The sequence below is a fragment of the Schistosoma mansoni genome, chromosome 2 (genome assembly GCF_000237925.1).
Source record: "Schistosoma mansoni strain Puerto Rico chromosome 2, complete genome".
In the NCBI taxonomy this organism is placed as follows: Eukaryota; Metazoa; Platyhelminthes; class Trematoda; order Strigeidida; family Schistosomatidae; genus Schistosoma; species Schistosoma mansoni.
In genome coordinates, this window is record NC_031496.1 from 17206197 (window position 1) to 17229038 (window position 22842).

The 22842-nt window shown below is 36.6% G+C and overlaps 1 protein-coding gene across 1 annotated transcript; it reads left to right on the plus strand.

Moving 5' to 3' along the window:
- Nucleotides 1–773: 773 nt before the first annotated feature.
- Smp_169070 (hypothetical protein) lies at nucleotides 774–22323 on the plus strand (the record flags this gene model as incomplete). The annotated part of the gene is made up of 7 exons (XM_018795914.1): nucleotides 774–1033; nucleotides 4109–4394; nucleotides 5635–5862; nucleotides 10246–10536; nucleotides 11206–11484; nucleotides 21876–22145; nucleotides 22216–22323. The coding sequence occupies 7 exons, from the start codon at nucleotides 774–776 to the stop codon at nucleotides 22321–22323; spliced, it is 1722 nt and encodes a 573-aa protein (XP_018650179.1).
- Nucleotides 22324–22842: the final 519 nt, after the last annotated feature.

Here is a 22842-nt window from a genome sequence, read left to right on the forward strand (position 1 = left end):
ATGAAACTACCCGCAATAATTTTGAATCCTCGATAAATTTTTATCTAAAAACTGTATTTTGTCACTACTCTGGCAGTTCATTCAGTATGACATCTATGGTTCATATGTGCTAAGCTGTCTTAACAGAAGTAACTTCGTAAATCATTTAGAATTTGACTATCGAATCTCGCTAAAATTTGCAAACAAAAAGGCTACAGATCATCATAACTTTAATATGAAGGTAATTGTTTAAGTTCATTTCTGTTTTCCTAATAAGACGTTTACTCAATATTGATGTTTTATTCTTCCAGTTGCGCTCACTTTTTATTTGGGTGTCTTACGTACAAAGAAGACGGAAAAGCAACAAGTCAAAAAGTATGGCAAATGCTAATTATCGTATTCAGGTGAGTAGACAACCTTATTTTCAGTACTGTAATAAGACTGTTAAAAAGTTAAGTTTGTCGAATCGTATGGGTATCACTTAGAGCCCAATCGTCAATTACAGGGACAGATATAATAATATCTTGAGTTTTATTCCAGTCACTTGCATGACTGAATAGTAGATCTACATTCATGACGATGACCATTACATTTTGGAGATAGTTACAAGCACACTTTGTCATATTGATTGTATGATATTTGTCTTCCGGGACATGAATTTATATTTTGTCTTGCTCTTAGAATAATGAGTTTACTTTTTGATCGAATGTCTTTTTGCGATACGATTATGAAATAAATTATAATTCTTATTTTAATAAATCAAGGCATTGCAAAGTCATATGACATGTTGGAAAATGAATTATTTTTTAACTGGAGAATCTGCTGTTGAAAAATCCCTTTTTTCTGCAGCAAGAGCTCACCACCGTCGGCATGCTTTACGTAAAACTTTATTTGCTTGGATGTTAAGAAATCAGTTTTGGCAACAAAAAAGGATATTACGTAATACCGCATTAAAGTTTCTTCACAATAAACTGAACAAATCTATCATGGTATCAGTAATTCAAGAATGGTATCACCAAATTTCAGATATTCAAACTTCAAATAAACATAATAGGTAAGCTGAGTTATAAAGTATTACTTACCAGTATTACTGATATGGAAATATGTCGCTCTGTGGTACATTTCAATCTATATAATATCAAACTTATTCATAACAATTGTTCATCGTGACATTGCTTCTCGCGTATTTATTTTCTTGTTAATTGAGCTTTTTATTGTTTATTTTTATGGCTCAAATGAAATAATGGAATATCTGAAACATTTAAGTGATGTAATGATACTAATTTGTGCACAGGCTAGTCATCAAATGCTGGTCAATAGCATTTTCAAATCATAACTGCTATTTGAGGTCTACCTATCATGAGCTAATCTAGTCGCTTGTCTACAGTTTTAATAAATAGTAGTAGTAGTCAAGGCTTCGGAAATCTTCACTTTTTTAAACATTGATTTGCTTATTAATTAAACTGTAAATGCTCTGATGGTGTATTTGTTAAAAGGTGTTATATAACTCACAAAAGTATTCTACATCCAATATCTATAAGGACGAATGAAGTATGTACTGTTAAACATACGAAGTGTAGGAAACATTTGCTGTCTAACTTTAAGTGCACACCCACGATCCTGCACTCGGGACTCGAACCCAAGACCCTCTGTTTTGTGCGAACAATTAACCTCTGGACCACTGAGCCGGGATCCATCGGTGGTAATGTCGAACTTCAACCGACCGTGTCAGGTGTGATTCAATTGGCCACTGAAAATAATGGAGTGTGGTCGCGCAATATGATGGACTAGTTGATGTTAGAAGTTAATACTGGCGTATCTCGGCTCTCCACAACCCTTTACTGATATTTCATTGTTAACAGACAAAGCGGAACATAAACATAAGTATATTTCTTTGGATTAAATCAAGTAAATACTATGGATTATTTCATAACAGCCCCCGAAATGACCTGGTGCGGCCGAAGTGTTATGAATTTAAAAAATAAACAAAGGACGTATGCTGATTCGTTATTGATTTTTATGTCCGGCTTTTATCACGTGAATTATCCACCAACCGGGGTACGACTTTTTTAGTCTCAGTACTGTGCCAATCAATGACGTTCAACTGGCATGAGCAGTCTAGCGTCCTTATTGGTTTTTTGTCCGCCCAACACTTCCACCTAAGTCCAGAACACCAATTACAGCTTCAGCTATGCGAATCTATGTGAATCATTTATTTCATGCATACTCTGTTTATATACTAGACAGACAGACCACATCACACCATAAAATAGAAAATAATATTTGTACAAGATCAAGCCAAATGTGTCTGTGAACGTGGGAGACAATAATCAATAAACTGAACATTATTCGGGAACAGTGAATCGTACAGTAATAATTCATAGGTCAAAATAAAGCTTATAATAAGATGAATATAGATATACACAACCTAGTTATTCAATATTTAAACAATAAGAATATACATAGAATAATCATCCACTAATAGATCCCGGAAGTTATCCATACTTATGTCTTCGCTAGGATATAACACGAAGGTCGGGAGAGTCCTCTCTCCCTCTTGAAATGCTCTCACATGGCCACATGTATAAAAACGCTGACAGAAAAGTCCTACTCACTGCTTTCTCGCGGCAGGGTTGTCTACGAAATTGAGAAAACGAAAGGTGAATGTCCGGCTCTTTAACCGGGTTGGTGGACACAGAGGGTCCATATGGGGGTTAGAAAACCCTGATTCCGAACTGGTGGTGCACATGGGCCCCAGGATCCTGAGAAAAAAGTGACTTATCAACCTATTGTTGGTATCCGCCTTCCATGAGACTGCATCTTCTAATGCTGCTCCATTGCCTTGTGGATTAGACCTTTAGATCAAAGGCTCTAGGTGTGGTCCGCTAAGGAAACTATCTGCTTCTGTTTAGGCATCCGGGCGATATCACAGCCTTCTCTTGCTTCAACACTCTCCCAGACAAATCTTATTCACAATCATATAATAACGTTCATTTTTATTTCTTTTATACTGCGTCACTGATGTATTCTCCTTTATCCTCGATTTGCGTATTTTAATTTACAACTTATACAGCAGCTCGCCTATGATGGAAACCCTGTCCTATCTAAACGGTCTCAAGTCACTGACTGGTCGAAACTTGAATGATATCACCGACTACGAATATTGAAACAGTCTTTCCGAAACCCCAAATAGGGCGAAACTCACGTCCTAGATTCCAATGCTAGCCATTATCCATTTTTACTTATAAAGCTTATGACCTAAGGCAATATTGAGGCAATCCACACAGGACGCACATATGCCAACAAGAGACTGATCAATTGCAGTCCTAAACAACAATGGGAAGATATAAGCAAACAAAAAGTGAATTTAAACTTCATCCTATTGCACAAGCAAGTGGCTATCATGACTCAGTAGCTGAGTGGATAACTCTATGGCGTTTGAAGCGAAAGGTACTGGGTTCGAGTCTCAGAGTGAACACCAACTCTATGATGCAGGTACATCCAACTGACGCGTCCGAAAAAGGACGAAACGCGCGTCCTGGATTCCACTGCTAGCCACTACCCATCTTTGCTCATAATTGTAATTAGCTAAAAAATAAAGATAAAACTAGGTGGTTAATTTAATCCACTTTCGATACCTTTCCTTATCTTAACTAATTTGAAGTGTTTTGAAATATTGGTAGAACCAACTTGATTTATTTATCCTTCAGATGAATACAATGAACACCTGTATTCCTTTATTTTTAATAAGTTATAAACATTCAATAAATATGAAATCAGTCAACATGATGTACTTATTTGACGACATCAGATTCATATTCTAGTTGTACATGGAACTAATTGTTACTCTGAAGGTTTGTAGTTCGACTCTGTACAAGATGAAAAATTCACGCTTCTGAAAAGTGTAGAGCTTAAACTAAAATTCTGTTTGATGTTTCCTGGTTTTTGAAGTATCTTCAGTTGATGAAGTCTATGATAAAGTTGTCTTAAACAATGTTTTCAATGTGGGAAATTAAATAGCGTATCCTTTGATTTAGATTTCTCCACCAGTCGAGTTGAATGTTTGAATTATTACGAAACAACTACATATAAATCGCAATCATCTGATCTTAATTCTCCTTTCCTTTAGGTATAGGATTTTGAAGACGTTCCTAAAAATGTGGTCACATCGATGCGAAGTAACTATTATAGAACGCCAAATGTATTATTCTGCTTGTAATTTACATTCTATTTCAGTACGTCGTCGGTGCTTTTCGCTATGGAGAAATTATGCATTATACAAGAGAAAAAAATACAAACAAATAAAATTTGTTACTCGATTTTATAAGATAAATCAAATAAAAAAGTATTTTGTTGCTTGGATGAATTACCATTTTGTGGCTGCTGATCATCGCAGTAGTGTTCAATCCATGAGTGTAAGTTTTACGAACTATGAAGAATTAGCTGTTCTGTGAGCCTTATTGTTGACAGATTAATGTATTGTAGCCTTGCTAGACATCTAATAGTCTGTTGACTAAAATTCAGTCATCATATTACTCCAAGTTACTAGATCTCTGATACCACTGCTCAGTGATCAATCACCATAAATATATCAGTCATAGCAGGACCAATATTGAAAACACTGAAACTTTGGGACAAATATGCGGATTGTTATCATGTATATTTTTATAGTATAATTATTATGTATTGGTATCGCTTTTCTTAATCCGTCTTTTCTAAGCTTCTGTTGAACCTACTAACTATTGTTATATAATTTATCATTCCTTAATTATTTATGTACAGTTTCCTCCGTTCCTTGCCTCTTATACCTATGGCATGTTTGTTCTTAAAGTATGATTTCACGCTTAAGGTGCGTCGGGGTCCGGTAATATATATATATATATATATATATATATATAAACTAATGGATGTTTTAGATGGATATACCAGGCACCTGTGATGTCCAGTGGAAGCTTGATAGCTATTTTCTTTTATGGAACTGAAGAGTGGAAATAAAAGGAGAGCATACATTTTAGAGCAATAGGTGTTAGGACTATTCTCGATTTCAAACTCAGAGTTAACACCGCCAGTCGAAGCGTGTAGTTAGTTTAAGCTTAGTACGCTAGGGGAGGTGGAGAACTGGTCGTGAGGGTAGAGAAATTCAACCAGGATTCTTATTGATTAACCTAGCAACCGATATCGATTAGCATTTCAAACATAATAATAGAGAAGGTTATTTTCCATCTGAATAGCTCGGTATCAATGTTTTTGACTACAACACTCAGTATTTTCTGTCCGTATCCCATGAAGAGCATCAGTTTTCTTAAGATTGGACATAGGTTTCTTGATGATTTCCGATCAACACAAAATTTCGTTTAAGATTTTAGCTAACTGCATCCAAACACTTAACATTTCGAGCATTATATTAAGACTTGCTAAGATCTGGTGACGTTATGATCATAAGCCAATCCAAGGTGATTCGTATTCTACAGAAATGAATCCTTGAAGATTTGACTTTCAGTTTGAGTTATGCTTTAAGATTTTATACAAAACTAGTAGCATTATGGTAGAACTGCTTAGATTATTACTATTTCTATCAGTTATTTAGTAAATTATACTTCAATCGTGATAAGAACGTTAATACTAAAAAAATATTATCTCTTTCTTTATCTCAAGATGAAACATAATACATCATTGATCAAACAGTGTCTACTAAAATGGAAAGATTATTGTACTATTAAACAAGAATTATTGTCAAAATTACCTCATTTTAAAAAGTATCAGAAAGGCAAATTACTCAATGAATATTTTCAATATTGGTTGAGTAATCTTCTCTTTAAACAGTCACAAGAATTAACGATATGGAATTTTAGAAAACAAAAACTTATGGAAAGCATAAAAAAGGTAAGTCAGTGCTTAAAGTGAACTTCGATACTTTTCTATCTTCAAAAGGAATAGACATTTCATACTTTATAACCAATTGTAAATTTCATTTTATTATACTATATGTCTACTCCATCCTAAAGAACTTTTTTTTCAAGGTCTTACTTTGTATTCCATGTCGGATTCACTGTTTGTGTGGAAATACCATTGCAAATGTTTCCAATTCACGAAATGTGTACTTAAAAGTAGACATGTTCATGCTATTTAAAGCTTACAGTATATCTTGACATAAAACCTTGATCTATTATTTTCAAATCTTCATCCTGAAATTTAAAATTAAACTGGATATTGTTTAAATTTGTAAACAGTCCATCCTAAAATTTATGCCTAATAGTCATATAGATACCGAAATATTCATTAATTTATCATCATGCAAATACACTTGACATTCTGTGATTTCGGGACAATCAAATTTGTTAATAGCCTTCACTTAGAAATATCAATACTAGCAGTCGTTTGACCTGTAATTTATTCCTATCCTTGTGAATTGTTTAACCAACGGCAATTTTGAAATGATATCGAAATTACTAAAATTTTCAGTGATTTCGTTCATGTAAAAATCTTTTTTTCTCTTTACCTAACATCCTTCAATTTATATACTTATCAAAGTTCCTTTAGTTGTATTTTCAAGCAATCTTTACTAATAGCTTGTAGGAACTATACGATTTTTTCTTTTATTAGTAATCATTTAGCCATTATTACTTACTTTCAGTCAAAAGATATTTGTTCTTACCCTTAACCTACCCTGGTTATTTTACTATCCAGATTTATCATCCAGAGTGGTCATCGCATTGTTTTCGTGTACTTTATTTATTTTCTTTGTTTCGGCTTACCTTAACCTGTCCAAAAGATATTTGTTGGATGATGAGGATGATCTAAGTGGATATATTCGGCTTGATAATGTCTTATCACAATAGGTGTTCTGTAATTACTTGATAGTTGGATAATATTCAAATGTCATCATAAATAATGATTGGTATATTGTTTGTCACGTGTATTTTAATCTTTGAGACTTGTTTCCTGTCTATTCACTTCTGTTAAACTACTACATTCATCCGAAACGCAATGAGATTATTACCAAAATTGTACAACAATTCAAAGCAAGAATCATAACTTTTCAGTAAGGGGACAGCTAAAATTGATTTTGTTGAGTTAAAAGACGCTTACCACTGTTTAAGAAGAGTACAATACAGAACTACAGCAATACTGTCATTAACTTCTCTTTGAGTCATGTTTGATGACGTCTTAAAACACTGAGTTACACAATATTCAAGGCTTCATCTAGGAAGTTATGACGAATAAGCTTATGCTACTGTAACCATAACTGTCCTTCATTCCATGATCGAGTTATGAAACAAGTAAATTTCTAGAGTGTAAATCAGATACAGTTATCATTTTCTAGAAAATAAATTCAGTGATATACTTTGGATTTCTGTACCCAATATGATATAACGGAAACTTATAGGACTTTGTTATTGCTCTGAGATACTAAATGCTTATTACAACCTGATTCTACGACTTGTAGATTCGAAAAATTAGAAATAGATCACTCTACTTGACCACATAAACTAAGGTACGCAACTCTGAAAAACTATTGAGAACCAGCTTAGACTAGACGATATTTCATTAACAGAAATTACAATGGATCAACGCGGTGAAAACCCAAGTCGAAATTGATAGTTAAGGAATTAACAGCATTTTATAGTCTCGTATATTTAATGTAAGTAGATGGGCTTATCTTCACTCATTAGCCAATTATGTCTTACTTTCACCAACACATCCTAATTTAAACATAAATAATGTATCTTAGTTCATATTCGTACTTAACCTATCTTGCTCATCGTAAGAATAAACAATGGACAGCGAATTCACTGAATTTCATTATATTCTTAAACTTTGTTTTGTACATCACCATACCTATTTGAATAGACGAATAATCACCAATCCAAGATCGTTGCTATATTTCAGACATTCATTTATACACATATAAGACCAGACCACGGAGCAGACCAAATGAGTAACAGTATTAACCCCGGAACAACAACATTAATGGTGGGAAAAATGAAATATTGGGTTCACAACTAATCAGTCCTAGTTCATGAGTTGAAAATGCTATAGCAACAATTTACGGTTCTAATAGAAGCTTGGAACTAAAGTAATATGAAAATAATCGAACTAAACTACTTAATTGACATGCAGTCAATACATATAATTGAAATCGTGGAAAAATAGCTTTAAAAGTTTTTACCTGATGGTTGAGTTGTCTCTTACAACAATAGTAACTCACTTACTTACGCCTGTTACCCCTCGTGGAGGAGCATGGGCCGCACACCAGTATTCTCCATCGAACCCTGCCCTGGGCGATCCTTTCCATTTTTTTCAGTTGTTTTTCATCCTTTTCATATCTGCTTCTATTTCCCGGCGTAATGTGTTCGTTGGCCTTCCTCTTTTCCGCTTCCCTTTCGGATTCCAAGGTACGGCTTGCCTTGTGATGCAGTTTGGTGATTTCCTTAATGTAAGTTCGATACACTTCCAACGTCTTTTCCTAATTTCCTCTTCAGCTGGAAGCTGATTTGTCCTCTCCCATAAAACGCTGTTACTGATAGTATCCGGCTAGTGAATGTTGAGTATTTTGCATAGACAACTGTTTATAAAGACTTGTACCTTCTTGTCAGTATCTCGAAGGAAGGCTAAATTGAACCTTTGTAGTGCTGTTTATCCAGTTGTCCGGTGTTTCTTTAGCTGCAGTCTTATCTTGGCCACAACCAGGTGGTAATCTGAAGCTATGTCAGCTCCTCTCCGGGTTCTCACATCTTCCATTGACCTTCGGAATTTTTTGTTGATACAAATATGATCTATTTTGTCCTCTGTGGTATGTTCTGGTCAGATCCATGTAGCTTTGTGTATGCGCTTGTGTGGGAATATTGTGCCGCCTATAACCAATTTGTTGAATGCACATAGATTTGCAAATCTCTCCCCATTCTAATTTGTCTCTCCTAGTTCATGTCGTCCCATTATATCCTCATATCCTGTGTTGTCCACTCTGACTTCAGCATTTAGATCTCCCATCAGGATGGTGAGGTTCTTTCGTGAGCACTTCTCTATAATTGATTGCAGCCTTTCATAGAACTGATCTTTATCATCGTCGTTGCTATCATTGTTGGGTGCATAACATTGGATAACATTCATTGTGATCCCTTCCTTCTTTGTTTTGAATGATGTTTTGATTATCCTGGGTCCATGAGATTCCCATCCTACAAGTGCATTTCGTGCTTCTCTGGGCAGCATTAGAGTAACTCCTTGAGTATGTGGTGCATTTTCTCCTTCGTGACCGGAGTACAGAAGAATCTCTCTCGTATGTAGCCCTTGTTGTCCAGCTTGTGTTTAATGGGTTTCGCTGATTCTGAGTACTGCCAAGTTGTATCTCCTCATTTCCATTGCTATACGACTGGTCTTCCAGATCTCCCACATTGTCCGGATATTTCGTATACCAATAAAGAGTGTTGCTCTGGTTGTTAGAAGGGGCATCGATTTCAAGACTTCCGAAAAATTTCGGCTTTCATCATGGGGCGTCATAATTCTTCCTTCGACTCGGAGGGCAGATTTTGAATGTTTGAATTATTTTTCCTGGTTAGCGCCTTTTTAGAGAATTATTTTTATATGGGTTGGGGATGCCGACCCCATGCTCAACCCTCCTCCATTACCCGGGCTTGGGACCGGCAGTAACTCTAGAAAAGCTACAGGTGGAGTTCAACAATAGTAACCTTTTGAATTATGCTTTGAAATTACGATTGATTAGAACTGTTATTAGATTTTAGTGCGATTAATGATACTTGGATTTCAGGTACATCCAGAAAGCGAGTCCCGAGTGAAATGAAATATACTACCAACGTGAATCTCACATCGCTAGTCACTATCGAAATTATAAACAACATCACCTTACTACCGTAGATTTCCGCATAGAATTTTAGCTTTTAATCGATAACAGATTATCATTTAGTGAAATTAAACTTGACGAAATATAAATTATTCTTTCTGTTGCTGTTTAACATCAGGCTATTTATGAACAAACAATATAGATTTCATTATTTAGATAAATCAGAGTTTTATTTTTATGATTCTTTTTAATAGTAGAATTTTAGAATTTTCGGCTATTAATTTTTAGCTACTACGTTGATGTGTACAAATGATTAGGCTTAGCTGCCAAAATATCAGCTCAGGAGTATGTTTTCTCTAGATGTTAGGTGAATCGAAACGTTCATAAACTGTTTCATTGATTTATGTTCGTAATTGATCATATGTAAAGATACATTTGCTGTATGCTGAATAACCTCATTTTTCCAGTTATTTCTTGCATGGTCACAATGGACTTTTAGTCGTCGAGAATATCATTTGAAAATGCAGCTTACTTTTAAAATAAGTTTAGAGAATATGAGAATTGTTACTATACGAATTCGGTGGACACGTTGGAGATCTGTGTATAACTATTGTTCAAGCATTAAACGTGCATGCAGATTTTATAATAAGCAAATACTTGTTCAGTGTCTCAATTGCTGGTCTGCTTTTATTATTATCGAGAAATATAAAATCAAATTAATTGAAACAGCTAATGACTTTCGAATTCGAACAATTCAGGTAAGTTAAATCACTTTTTAACGAATTTAGGTATTGTTAAACAAATGAATATTTGAGCTATTCCCTAAATTTATCGTGGAAGATAATTACACTACGTCAGTGTAATTGATTCAGTCAGTCATAAACGACAGAACTTGATATGTATGTCCGTGTACTGAAGTTGCCACATCACATCAGCTTAACGAAACTCAAGAGTACTAAAGTAGTATTAGTATGAATAGTAGTAGTAGTAGGAAAGACTAGGGGTGGAAAGTTATGGTTCAAGGAGAAAATATGGGTTTGTGGAATACTACTAAAAAAGATTGATTGCCTTTATCTTTTTGTTGATATCTTATTTTTGTATATTCTTCAGTCTGCTCAATAATAACCTGTTATAAAAACAAGTAATTGGCAGGATAAAGGTTGCTTAGGTACCTGATCTCTAGTATTTATGGAGGTTTGGTAGCTCAAATGTCATTTGTTTTACACACTCACACCATTTGGAGAAATGTCTGAAAAAATGGATGACCATACTTTGAGACGAAACAGTTGTATAAACCAGGGAATCTCTTTAGAAGCCTAAATATTTGTATCACATGCTACTGAAAGCTGATAATTTTGACTTATTTTGGACTTTTCATCTTTTATTATCACTAATTAATGCATGAAAACCATCTTCGTTATTTTCAGAAGCAATTCTTAAGACAATGGCATTTAAAACTAACTGAAAACAGAAAATTTCAAGCTTTGAAATCCATAGCTCTAGTGAGATGGTCTTTATGCTTACAAGCAAAAGTGTGGAAGGCTTGGCATTTATGGATTGGAAAACAAAAGTATAAAAGAAACAGACGAAAAACTGCTACCCAACGGTATTATGAGCACAAAACTGTCGACTCTTTAAGACTATGGATTACTGTGGCTTTAAATAAACGTCATGAAAGACATATGAAGTACTGTTCAAAATTTTGGGTATGTTTTTAAAAGAGTTTCACTTATTTGACTTTCATTCTAATTTACATTATTGGAATGTATTCACGTTAGACCGAGCTCAATCTTTTCAATGGAGTTGTAGATACTACGATTACTAGATTGTTCTCAATGGTACAATACTTCCTAGCTTGGTTTCTCCTGGGCGTTTCCTCTTCATGTTAGCACTTGGTCCTAAACAAAACGCTTCAAAATTTCCAAATGTATACATATGGCTGATATAATGAGTAGTTAGCCATCTATTAACAAATGAAAAATCGTGATCCTTTTAATCACAGAAAACGGAAGTTTAAGATCTTCATGTAACCTGGCGTGCTAACTTCGAATTAACCTAAGGGTTAGGTACCGCATTACTTCATCCCATTCTAACCTTATTTTATTGTTGTTTACACAGTTGTATGAATAAATACGCTTTAATTCACCTCTTTTTCTTCTATCTCTTCATACTCTCTAGCCGTTTAAACCCACAATCAACACTTTTATTTTATACCTTCGATATTGTGATTATTTGTTTTTTATAGTCTTTCAAGAATAGATCGTGTAGATTTATATGTATTGTCAATTATTTACATTCATCCATCTTTTTGAACTCCTTACTCCTTCCTCAGATGAAAACTGTTTTTTTCTATCCCACAGTAGGCTGTTGCTGATAGTATTCAGTCAAGAGACATTGAGTATCTTGCATGGACAATTTTCGATAAATGCTCGTACCTTTTTGATGATGGTCATGGTAGTTCTCCAAGTTTCAGCTCCACACATTAGAGCTTTCTTGACGTTCGTATTGAATATTCTGAATTCGGTATTGGCTTGCAGACAGTTGTTTTGAGTTCAATATGTTCTTCAGCTGTAGGAATGTTGCCCTTGCTTAGTCAACTCTCTCCTTTACGTCTGGATTGAATCCTCCTTGTTCATTGATCATGCTGTCCAAGTACGGGAAACTTTCAACCTCTTCCAGAGTTTCTCCATTAAGTGTGACTATATCACTGTTCTCCGTCTGGTATTTGATGATCTTGCCTTTTCCTTTGTGTATGTTGAAGCCTACTGATTCAGAGGCTTCTGCAACACTGGTTGTCTTGACCTGTATTTGTCGGTGTGTATGGGATAGAAGAACTAAGTCACCTGTAAAGTCTCGATTGCCTAGTTCCATTCAACCTGTCCATTGTATTCCGTGCTTCTCGTCAGATGTCGAGGTCGTCATAATCCAGTCAATCACCAGAAGAGAGAGGAATAGTGAGAGTATACAGCCTTGTCTGACTCTAGTCCTTACTCGGAATGCGTCTGTCAGCTGTCCTCCATGGACCACTTTGCACTGTAGTCCGTCGTATGAATTCCTGATGATGTTGACAATTTTCTCTGGTACTCCATAGTGTTGATGAAGTTTTCATAATGTTTTCTTATCCACATTATCAAATGCTTTCTCATGATCAAGAGTGTTGATGTACAGTGACGAATTCCACTTAACTGGTTGTCCAACGATGATCCATATTGTCGCACTTTGGTCTGATCACTACCAGTCTGTTGATCTCAAAGCTAGACTTCTGTTGAATCCTTCATCCGGTTGAGCAACACTCTATTGAGAACTTTTCCTAGTACTGACAGTAGTGTGATGCCTCTTTAGTTCTCACACTTGTTGAGATCTTTATTTGGTATCTTGACGAGGTATCCTATAGGGAGATTTGTAGATGCTGCTTCATTTTCTGGCGGATTCAATGGAGCTGGCCTATTCAAGTGTTCCTCAAAATGTTAATACTTCTTTGATCCCCTTCCAGTTGTCCTCCATCGTAGTTTCTTGTTCTTTCAGTAGATCCTGCAAGGCTTGGAAGTTGTCGTTGAGGGTTATCTTGAATTGGTTGAGTTTGTTAGTATCTCTAAGGAAGTCTGTATTGAACCTTTGTAATGCTGTTTATCCAGTTGTGCAATGCTTCCTTAGCTTCATCTTGGCAACCTGTAAGTGGTGATCTGAAGCTATATCAGCTGCTATCATGGTTCTCACGTCTTCCATTGATCTTCTCAATTTTTTACTGATACGAATACTATCGATTTAGTTCTGTTTGGTGTGATTAGGCGAGACTCATGCACTTTTGAGTGGGGATATTGTGCTGTCTATAACCAATTTGTTTAATGTACATAGATTTAGAAATCTGTCACCATTCTCGTTTCTTTCTCTCAGTCAGTCCATGTCGTCCCACGAAATCTTTATTATCGATGGTGTCCATTCCAACTTTAGTGTTTAGGTCTCTCATCAGGATTGTCAGGTCATTTCCCGAGCCCTTCGTTATGATCGATCTCAGCCTCTCGTGAAAATGATATTTATCGTCGTCGTTGCTATCATTGGTGGGTGCATAACGTTAGATAAGATTCATTGTGATTCCCTCCTTTTTTGTTCAGATGCTTTGATAATTCTAGATCCATGAGATTCCCATCCTATAAGTGGCTCCAGAGGTCAACTATTATGGAGTCATATGGATGAGTTCCTCTACCTTATGCATTACGATTTTAGAACCTTTGAACCTCTTTCTAACCTTGACAAGTTTTTGGACCATGTAAAAGAAGTGTATCCACTTTAATTCTTTGGTTTAATATAACATTTTTACTCTATACTAACTGTTTCCTGATTGGCTAATATCTATCAATGTTACTTAGGCTTCGTTCAAAGGTCGTCCATAAAATATAGTCTCGTCACGTGCTCCACTGTCTAGCTCAGATCACTAAAGTATATGAAAAGCATGGAAAAGTTACACTCTCACATCAGACCCAGAAAGTCAAATATAGGAATTAATCAGAAGAAAACATTAAAAATCTGAAAAACATGTTTCGTACGACTAACTGTGAATTATTTACAGATGACTCACTGGAAAACACGACTGATGTTATCACTTGTTATCTTAAATTATATTTCGATATTTGTTGTCCCACTGAAACTAATTTTTTAAAGATTTGATCAACTTACATCCCCACAACTAAAACGACTGAGGAGGGTAAAAGAATGTATAGGGAGAAAAACTCTGTTGAGGTTTGTAAGCTAAATGGTCTAATAAACCTAGAGATTAGACGTCTCAACTCCATGTTTGCTCAGAAACTCCTATCTTGTAGAAACTCTCCAAGTATGTGGAAACTCTTTATAGAACTTACAGGTGACAGGCAGATTGGAAGCGATAACCACCTGAATGTTTGTGACTTAAATAAGTCTTTTGTACGTCAGTCATCTGATGTCATGCTCCCTATATCCACAGGTTTAAAAATCGGGTTTTAAGTGTGGAGTTACCAAGTAACTTTTTGTCTGACAGAATTCAGCCTCACAACGCAAGGTGTGAGGAAATGCACCTTCAGTTTCTCTTGATAAAGCTAGAGAAATAGCACCAAAAACATGAATATAATGGGTCAAACGCCAGAAATATTTGGGTGGGATCTTGTTTCCGGGATCCTATTACTGTAATTCGGAAGTTTCTCTGAAAGGGCAGAACCAGCTTTTAACCAGATAGTCCTGTACAAATTAAAATGATAAAACAATGACTAAACTCTATTTGAGGCTTATCTGTGCGACTCACTACATACTGTATAAATATTCACATGAGTGTTTCCTGTATGATCATTTTACTAATGGAATTCTGTTACCGAATTTATTCCCTGATCAAAAATCCACTTTAATCACAAACTGATCTTGCATCCCATGCTTCTTTGATGTGTGTCAGTACTGGTATGTTCCGTTCTTCCTGGAACCAGTTTTACTGTAACCGTTTACATCTGCGACAAGGAATTTATATATGCTTTCTGTACTTGCACCTGTTACCCCTCATGAAAGCATAGGCCGCCTAGTGGGTAGGTGACAGTGAGTGAAAACATAATCTGCCATCTTCCACAGAAAAAATTTTCGTGAAATATGCGGACAACCTCACTGTATGTATGCCAATTTCTACCTCTTTACATCCCATGGAGGTTGTGAAGATATGACCGACAAGCTTATTTTGTAAATAGTTTTTAATATTATTTGTATTTGTTTTGTCAATTTTTCACTGTATGTACATTCATCATTAAATGACTGTACATGTTGTTTTAGTCAATGACCTTGAAGACACTTTCCGTTGTGATTCCAACATAGCGTGACATCTTCTTTCTGGCTAACAAATACATTAATACTCACACATCCCTCGTTCTGTTTTCATTCGAGATTGAGTTAACTTAGTTCTAAAACAAATATTATTTACATTCATAGACTGAGAAAGTGAATACATCATATCTTACTTTGGATTACAATACTGGGGAGATCATCGATACGTTTGGAATTACTAAGCATCTATAATTGTGGATTTATTGTACCAGATCAAAGCCGAACACGCATCATTTTGGGTGAACTTAAGTAAAGTCCCATTATTTATTGTATTTGTAACATTTAACTTGTATATATTAATATTACTATTGGTTGTTATTAACTTTGTTGATATCTTTTGCTTTTATATATTGTCTGGTCCACCACAATTATGTGAAGATTTTAGGAGAAGTTTTATAATAGGACGAAACGGCCGTCCAATACTTTCAGGTTATTATTAATTGGCACGACACCATTTTTTGTTTTTTTTGACATTATGGACTCCCCTAATAAACTTATCGATATTGATAGCCCATCAACCAACCCCTTTCATTCATCACAGCCAGAAGATAATGTTTTAAACTCAATCAACGCTATTTCTGAACTAAGATTACCAACATACGGTGTTAATAATCCCAGGATCTGGTTTGCACAGGTTGAGGCATTATTTTTGGCGAGGGGTATACGTTCACAGGCGACTAAATATGCCCACATCGTCGGTGCACTACCTATAGATGTAGCAACGGAAGTCGGTGACCTGATAGATAACGTACCAGAAACGGACCCCTATGACAAAATAAAAGCCGCAGTAATCCACCGTACTTCGCAGTCTGATGAAAAACGCTTACAGCAACTACTCACCGCATGCGAGTTAGGGGACAAAAGACCTTCACAGTTGCTTAGACATATGAGACAACTAGCAGGCTCATACAAGTTAGACGAAGCATTACTTAAGCAGATGTGGTTACAAAGGTTACCACATAACGTCAGACAAATCCTCAGCATATCAGGAGCCTCTATCAGTCTTGATGAGTTAGCAGACATGGCCGATAAGATGATAGAAATATATCCCGATAGTCGCGGCGTTAGCGCGATACAATCCTCAAGTAGAGAAAACATGAGCGACGCACCCAACATCCAACAACAAATAACACTGTTAACACAGCAGCTAGCATCACTGCAGGCGACTGTTTCCACCATCCATTCTCGACCTCCCAGATCTACGTCCAGAAGGAGATCAGTATCCAGACATCGTCTTAGGTCACCTAAGCGGGCAGCCGGAATTTGTTGGTATCATTCGAATTATGGTGAGAAAGCACGTCGTTGCACAAAACCGTGCAACTTTAAGACAAACAACCCAAACTATCAGGGAAACGAAGTGGCCAGACAGTAATGGCGGCAGCTGTTACTGGCCAACATGTTAGCCGCCTATTTCACGTCTGGGATCGCATTTCTGGCTCGGATTTTTTAGTCGATACTGGAGCAGAAATCAGCATCATCCCACTCCATCTCTCCCGCAGACAACAGACAACAAGTACTAAACTGTCCCTAATAGCGGCTAACGAATCAGTTATCAAAACTTACGGAGAGCAATCTCTTATATTAGACCTCGGGCTCCGCAGAAGATTCACATGGGTATTCATAGTTGCTCAAGTCAAACGACCCATCCTCGGGGCCGATTTTCTTAGTGCGTACAACCTGTTAGTAGATATGACCAACAAGAGATTAATCGACGTAGACACACGTTTACAGGTAAATGGTACGCTCTCCAACGACAACGAAATCCATGGTGTTTGAATAATGAAACCTGTGAACAACATCTTCAACGACATTCTAACAGAATACCAGTGCATTACGAAATCAGATTACCAAAAGGAAGGTAACCCACAGTTGGTGCAACACCATATCACTACCACCGGACCACCCATTCGCGCCAGGGCGAGAAGACTCCCTCCAAACAAGTTGCAGTTCGCTAAGAGAGAATTCGAACACATGATGCAACTTGGAATAATCAGACAATCCAACAGTCCTTGGGCCTCGCCGCTGCATATGGTTCCCAAGAAAGATCAAGACTGGCGCCCATGTGGAGATTATCGCCGATTGAATAACCAGACTATTCCAGACCGGTATCCGATCCCTCATCTACATGATTTTTCTTTAAATCTACATGGAAAACAGATTTTTTCAAAGTTAGATCTCGTCCGAGCATACCATCAAATACCGATGGCACCTGAGGATATCGAAAAAACAGCCGTAATCACACCTTTTGGCTTGTTTGAATTCTTGAGGATACCTTTCGGACTAAAAAACGCCGCTCAAACCTTTCAGAGATTTATGGACGAAGTAACTAGAGGTTTAGATTTTGTGTTTGTTTTTCAGTTAGTCTGTCAATGGCTGTAGTACATCGGCACAATTTGGTAGAAATCGTCGATAAAAATTACATGTTCCAAGGAAACGATGCAGTGATTTTACTGAGGTTGGTTCTGGATAGCTGGTGATGGCTTTGACTTTATCTTCAAGCGGTTTAATTCCTTGAGAATCAATGTGGTGTCCCAAGAATCCCAGAGATGAGGCGCCAAATATACACTTCGAAGGGTTGATTACAACACCATAACTTTTGAAACGTTCAAAAAGCGTGTGTAAGTGTTGAACATGTTCTTCAGTGGAAGAACTAGCGATCAAAACATCGTCGATATAGACAAACACAAAATCTAAACCTCTAGTTACTTCGTCCATAAATCTCTGAAAGGTTTGAGCGGCGTTTTTTAGTCCGAAAGGTATCCTCAAGAATTCAAACAAGCCAAAAGGTGTGATTACGGCTGTTTTTTCGATATCCTCAGGTGCCATCGGTATTTGATGGTATGCTCGGACGAGATCTAACTTTGAAAAAATCTGTTTTCCATGTAGATTTAAAGAAAAATCATGTAGATGAGGGATCGGATACCGGTCTGGAATAGTCTGGTTATTCAATCGGCGATAATCTCCACATGGGCGCCAGTCTTGATCTTTCTTGGGAACCATATGCAGCGGCGAGGCCCAAGGACTGTTGGATTGTCTGATTATTCCAAGTTGCATCATGTGTTCGAATTCTCTCTTAGCGAACTGCAACTTGTTTGGAGGGAGTCTTCTCGCCCTGGCGCGAATGGGTGGTCCGGTGGTAGTGATATGGTGTTGCACCAACTGTGGGTTACCTTCCTTTTGGTAATCTGATTTCGTAATGCACTGGTATTCTGTTAGAATGTCGTTGAAGATGTTGTTCACAGGTTTCATTATTCAAACACCATGGATTTCGTTGTCGTTGGAGAGCGTACCATTTACCTGTAAACGTGTGTCTACGTCGATTAATCTCTTGTTGGTCATATCTACTAACAGGTTGTACGCACTAAGAAAATCGGCCCCGAGGATGGGTCGTTTGACTTGAGCAACTATGAATACCCATGTGAATCTTCTGCGGAGCCCGAGGTCTAATATAAGAGATTGCTCTCCGTAAGTTTTGATAACTGATTCGTTAGCCGCTATTAGGGACAGTTTAGTACTTGTTGTCTGTTGTCTGCGGGAGAGATGGAGTGGGATGATGCTGATTTCTGCTCCAGTATCGACTAAAAAATCCGAGCCAGAAATGCGATCCCAGACGTGAAATAGGCGGCTAACATGTTGGCCAGTAACAGCTGCCGCCATTACTGTCTGGCCACTTCGTTTCCCTGATAGTTTGGGTTGTTTGTCTTAAAGTTGCACGGTTTTGTGCAACGACGTGCTTTCTCACCATAATTCGAATGATACCAACAAATTCCGGCTGCCCGCTTAGGTGACCTAAGACGATGTCTGGATACTGATCTCCTTCTGGACGTAGATCTGGGAGGTCGAGAATGGATGGTGGAAACAGTCGCCTGCAGTGATGCTAGCTGCTGTGTTAACAGTGTTATTTGTTGTTGGATGTTGGGTGCGTCGCTCATGTTTTCTCTACTTGAGGATTGTATCGCGCTAACGCCGCGACTATCGGGATATATTTCTATCATCTTATCGGCCATGTCTGCTAACTCATCAAGACTGATAGAGGCTCCTGATATGCTGAGGATTTGTCTGACGTTATGTGGTAACCTTTGTAACCACATCTGCTTAAGTAATGCTTCGTCTAACTTGTATGAGCCTGCTAGTTGTCTCATATGTCTAAGCAACTGTGAAGGTCTTTTGTCCCCTAACTCGCATGCGGTGAGTAGTTGCTGTAAGCGTTTTTCATCAGACTGCGAAGTACGGTGGATTACTGCGGCTTTTATTTTGTCATAGGGGTCCGTTTCTGGTACGTTATCTATCAGGTCACCGACTTCCGTTGCTACATCTATAGGTAGTGCACCGACGATGTGGGCATATTTAGTCGCCTGTGAACGTATACCCCTCGCCAAAAATAATGCCTCAACCTGTGCAAACCAGATCCTGGGATTATTAACACCGTATGTTGGTAATCTTAGTTCAGAAATAGCGTTGATTGAGTTTAAAACATTATCTTCTGGCTGTGATGAATGAAAGGGGTTGGTTGATGGGCTATCAATATCGATAAGTTTATTAGGGGAGTCCATAATGTCAAAAAAAACAAAAAATGGTGTCGTGCCAATTAATAATAATAATAAATTATGTAGATATATATAGTAAATGTCTATAAAAAAATAATCGAGGCTCACCAAATAATTGTGGTGGACCAGACAATATATAAAAGCAAAAGATATCAACAAAGTTAATAACAACCAATAGTAATATTAATATATACAAGTTAAATGTTACAAATACAATAAATAATGGGACTTTACTTAAGTTCACCCAAAATGATGCGTGTTCGGCTTTGATCTGGTACAATAAATCCACAATTATAGATGCTTAGTAATTCCAAACGTATCGATGATCTCCCCAGTATTGTAATCCAAAGTAAGATATGATGTATTCACTTTCTCAGTCTATGAATGTAAATAATATTTGTTTTAGAACTAAGTTAACTCAATCTCGAATGAAAACAGAACGAGGGATGTGTGAGTATTAATGTATTTGTTAGCCAGAAAGAAGATGTCACGCTATGTTGGAATCACAACGGAAAGTGTCTTCAAGGTCATTGACTAAAACAACATGTACAGTCATTTAATGATGAATGTACATACAGTGAAAAATTGACAAAACAAATACAAATAATATTAAAAACTATTTACAAAATAAGCTTGTCGGTCATATCTCCACAAGGTGAATGAGTTTTTGTCTCGTATTAAATGGTGATCTGTCGTTAATTAATTCACACCTATTCCGTATAAATGTCAAACTCTTATTTTTAGACCATGACATGAACAGTAACATAACCCCACGTTGTGACCCCATAATGCTTGTACCATTGGAGACTCTTTGACAAACACAGTGTGAAGGTTCAGTTATCTTGGTACTACCTTTTTCTCTGATCTCCCTTGGTTTTCTTATGTTTTACTGTTATCGAAGAAAGTTTTCCGTCTGACCCACTACATAAAGAGGCTGCATGGTTTTGGGATTACTCACCATTTACTCTTACAATTTATCGATTCCTGCATATAACCCATTATACTTTACTGTTATTCATTATTCTTTCCCAGGCTTTTGAGAAAAGACTTTGCTGTACTGCGGAGATTACTGAAAGTATTTAGCAATATGTGTGTTGAATCTTTTGCGGTCATTATTAATGTGGTTATCGATAGACAACTTAAGTCTTGCAAACTCCCGGCAGGTGTCATCTTATCAGATAATAACCATCCACTTCATTTATATCTTTCTCCTTGTATATCTCCTGGTAGAAGAGACGTAAATACATTAAAATCCATGCACGCAAGCAAATCTGTGAATGTTCTGTAATACCTTACCTAGGAAATATATTATGTGCCAAACAGGTTGTTGGAGTTATCCTAGTCAATAACCTGTACTTTTAAGCATGTCTCAAATTTGATAAGTTGTACGGACTCAGATTTTTTTCACATTTTCCTTCATTTTTTTCGGTAAAACAACTTGTTAAAATACCTCGTGCTAAGAATTCTATGGTGTACCAAAATATAATATTGAATAAAGCCATTAATAATAATAATGCCCAACCCTTGTCCTTTATGTGGGTTTGCGACCGGCAGTAAACCCGATAGAGTTACAGCCTGTGTTGAACTCCTTCGTACCTTTCAAAAAAATTCACTGAACAAATGAGATACGGCTAGATCAAAAAATATTATTATTTGGTTGTTAGGATATTTTATCTGACTGCTTTTACATATCATTTGTAATTCTTCTTTTATTTCAGAACAATGACATTCGTGTTTTTCAATTAGTACTTAATACAGCAACACGTTGGTACTGGTGGACGTTTTCTAGAGGAATTCGTCAAACTATAAGTGAACTTAATGCGAGTAGTATTTTGGCTGACTTTTCTGGATTGACTAATGAAAATCTCATATCGAGACTTTCAGAGTGTGGCAGTAATTTCAGAGCAATACGAAATCGTGAACTAACACCTGCACGTTTTCCTGATTTTATTATCCCTGAACTAAATTCACTTGGGCTTACTAATACTGTAAGTTAAAAGGTTCTGTACACTACCAGTTTAATGCATTTTCTAAATGTTGACTATTATGACGTTTTAGGCAGAATTCGAACAAACATCAGTTCATGTACCTCCATTAACAGAAACGTTTCACCATGAGACGACCAATTGTCCAGATATTCATTCCTGTGTTTATTCATGTAAGTAATAGAATGCGCGTTAGTTTACTTTTTCCCATATTTTATCGTTTAACAATCACTGTGTGTACACGAAGATTTGTTGAATGAAAATAATCACTTTAACAAATTTATCTTCTGAGACTTCTTCAAACAGTAATTAAAAGTATCCGTTTAATATTTCTCTTTATTAATTGCTAACTTACGACGTTTAGCTTAAAAGGAGTCATCAACAGCATTGGACGCTTCTATTGTCACTACCAAACATGTTTCCTCGATAATTTATTGCAGCAAAGTTCACCCGCAGAAAATTTGCTTCATATCGAGTTAAATGAAGTGTCCCTCAGCTAATCATATACGGTTTCCTAAATGCGTGACTGAAATCTGATCAAAATAATAAAATAAATTGAGAGACAAAATTCTTCATCTTTTTTTTACGAATGATCTTACTGCACAGAAGTGCCATTAAGTAGTCTATAAAAAAAAAGAGTTCCAGCATTTTGCATTTTCTGATGCATGTCCAAGGTTTTTCAGCGTCCTCAAGTTCCTAA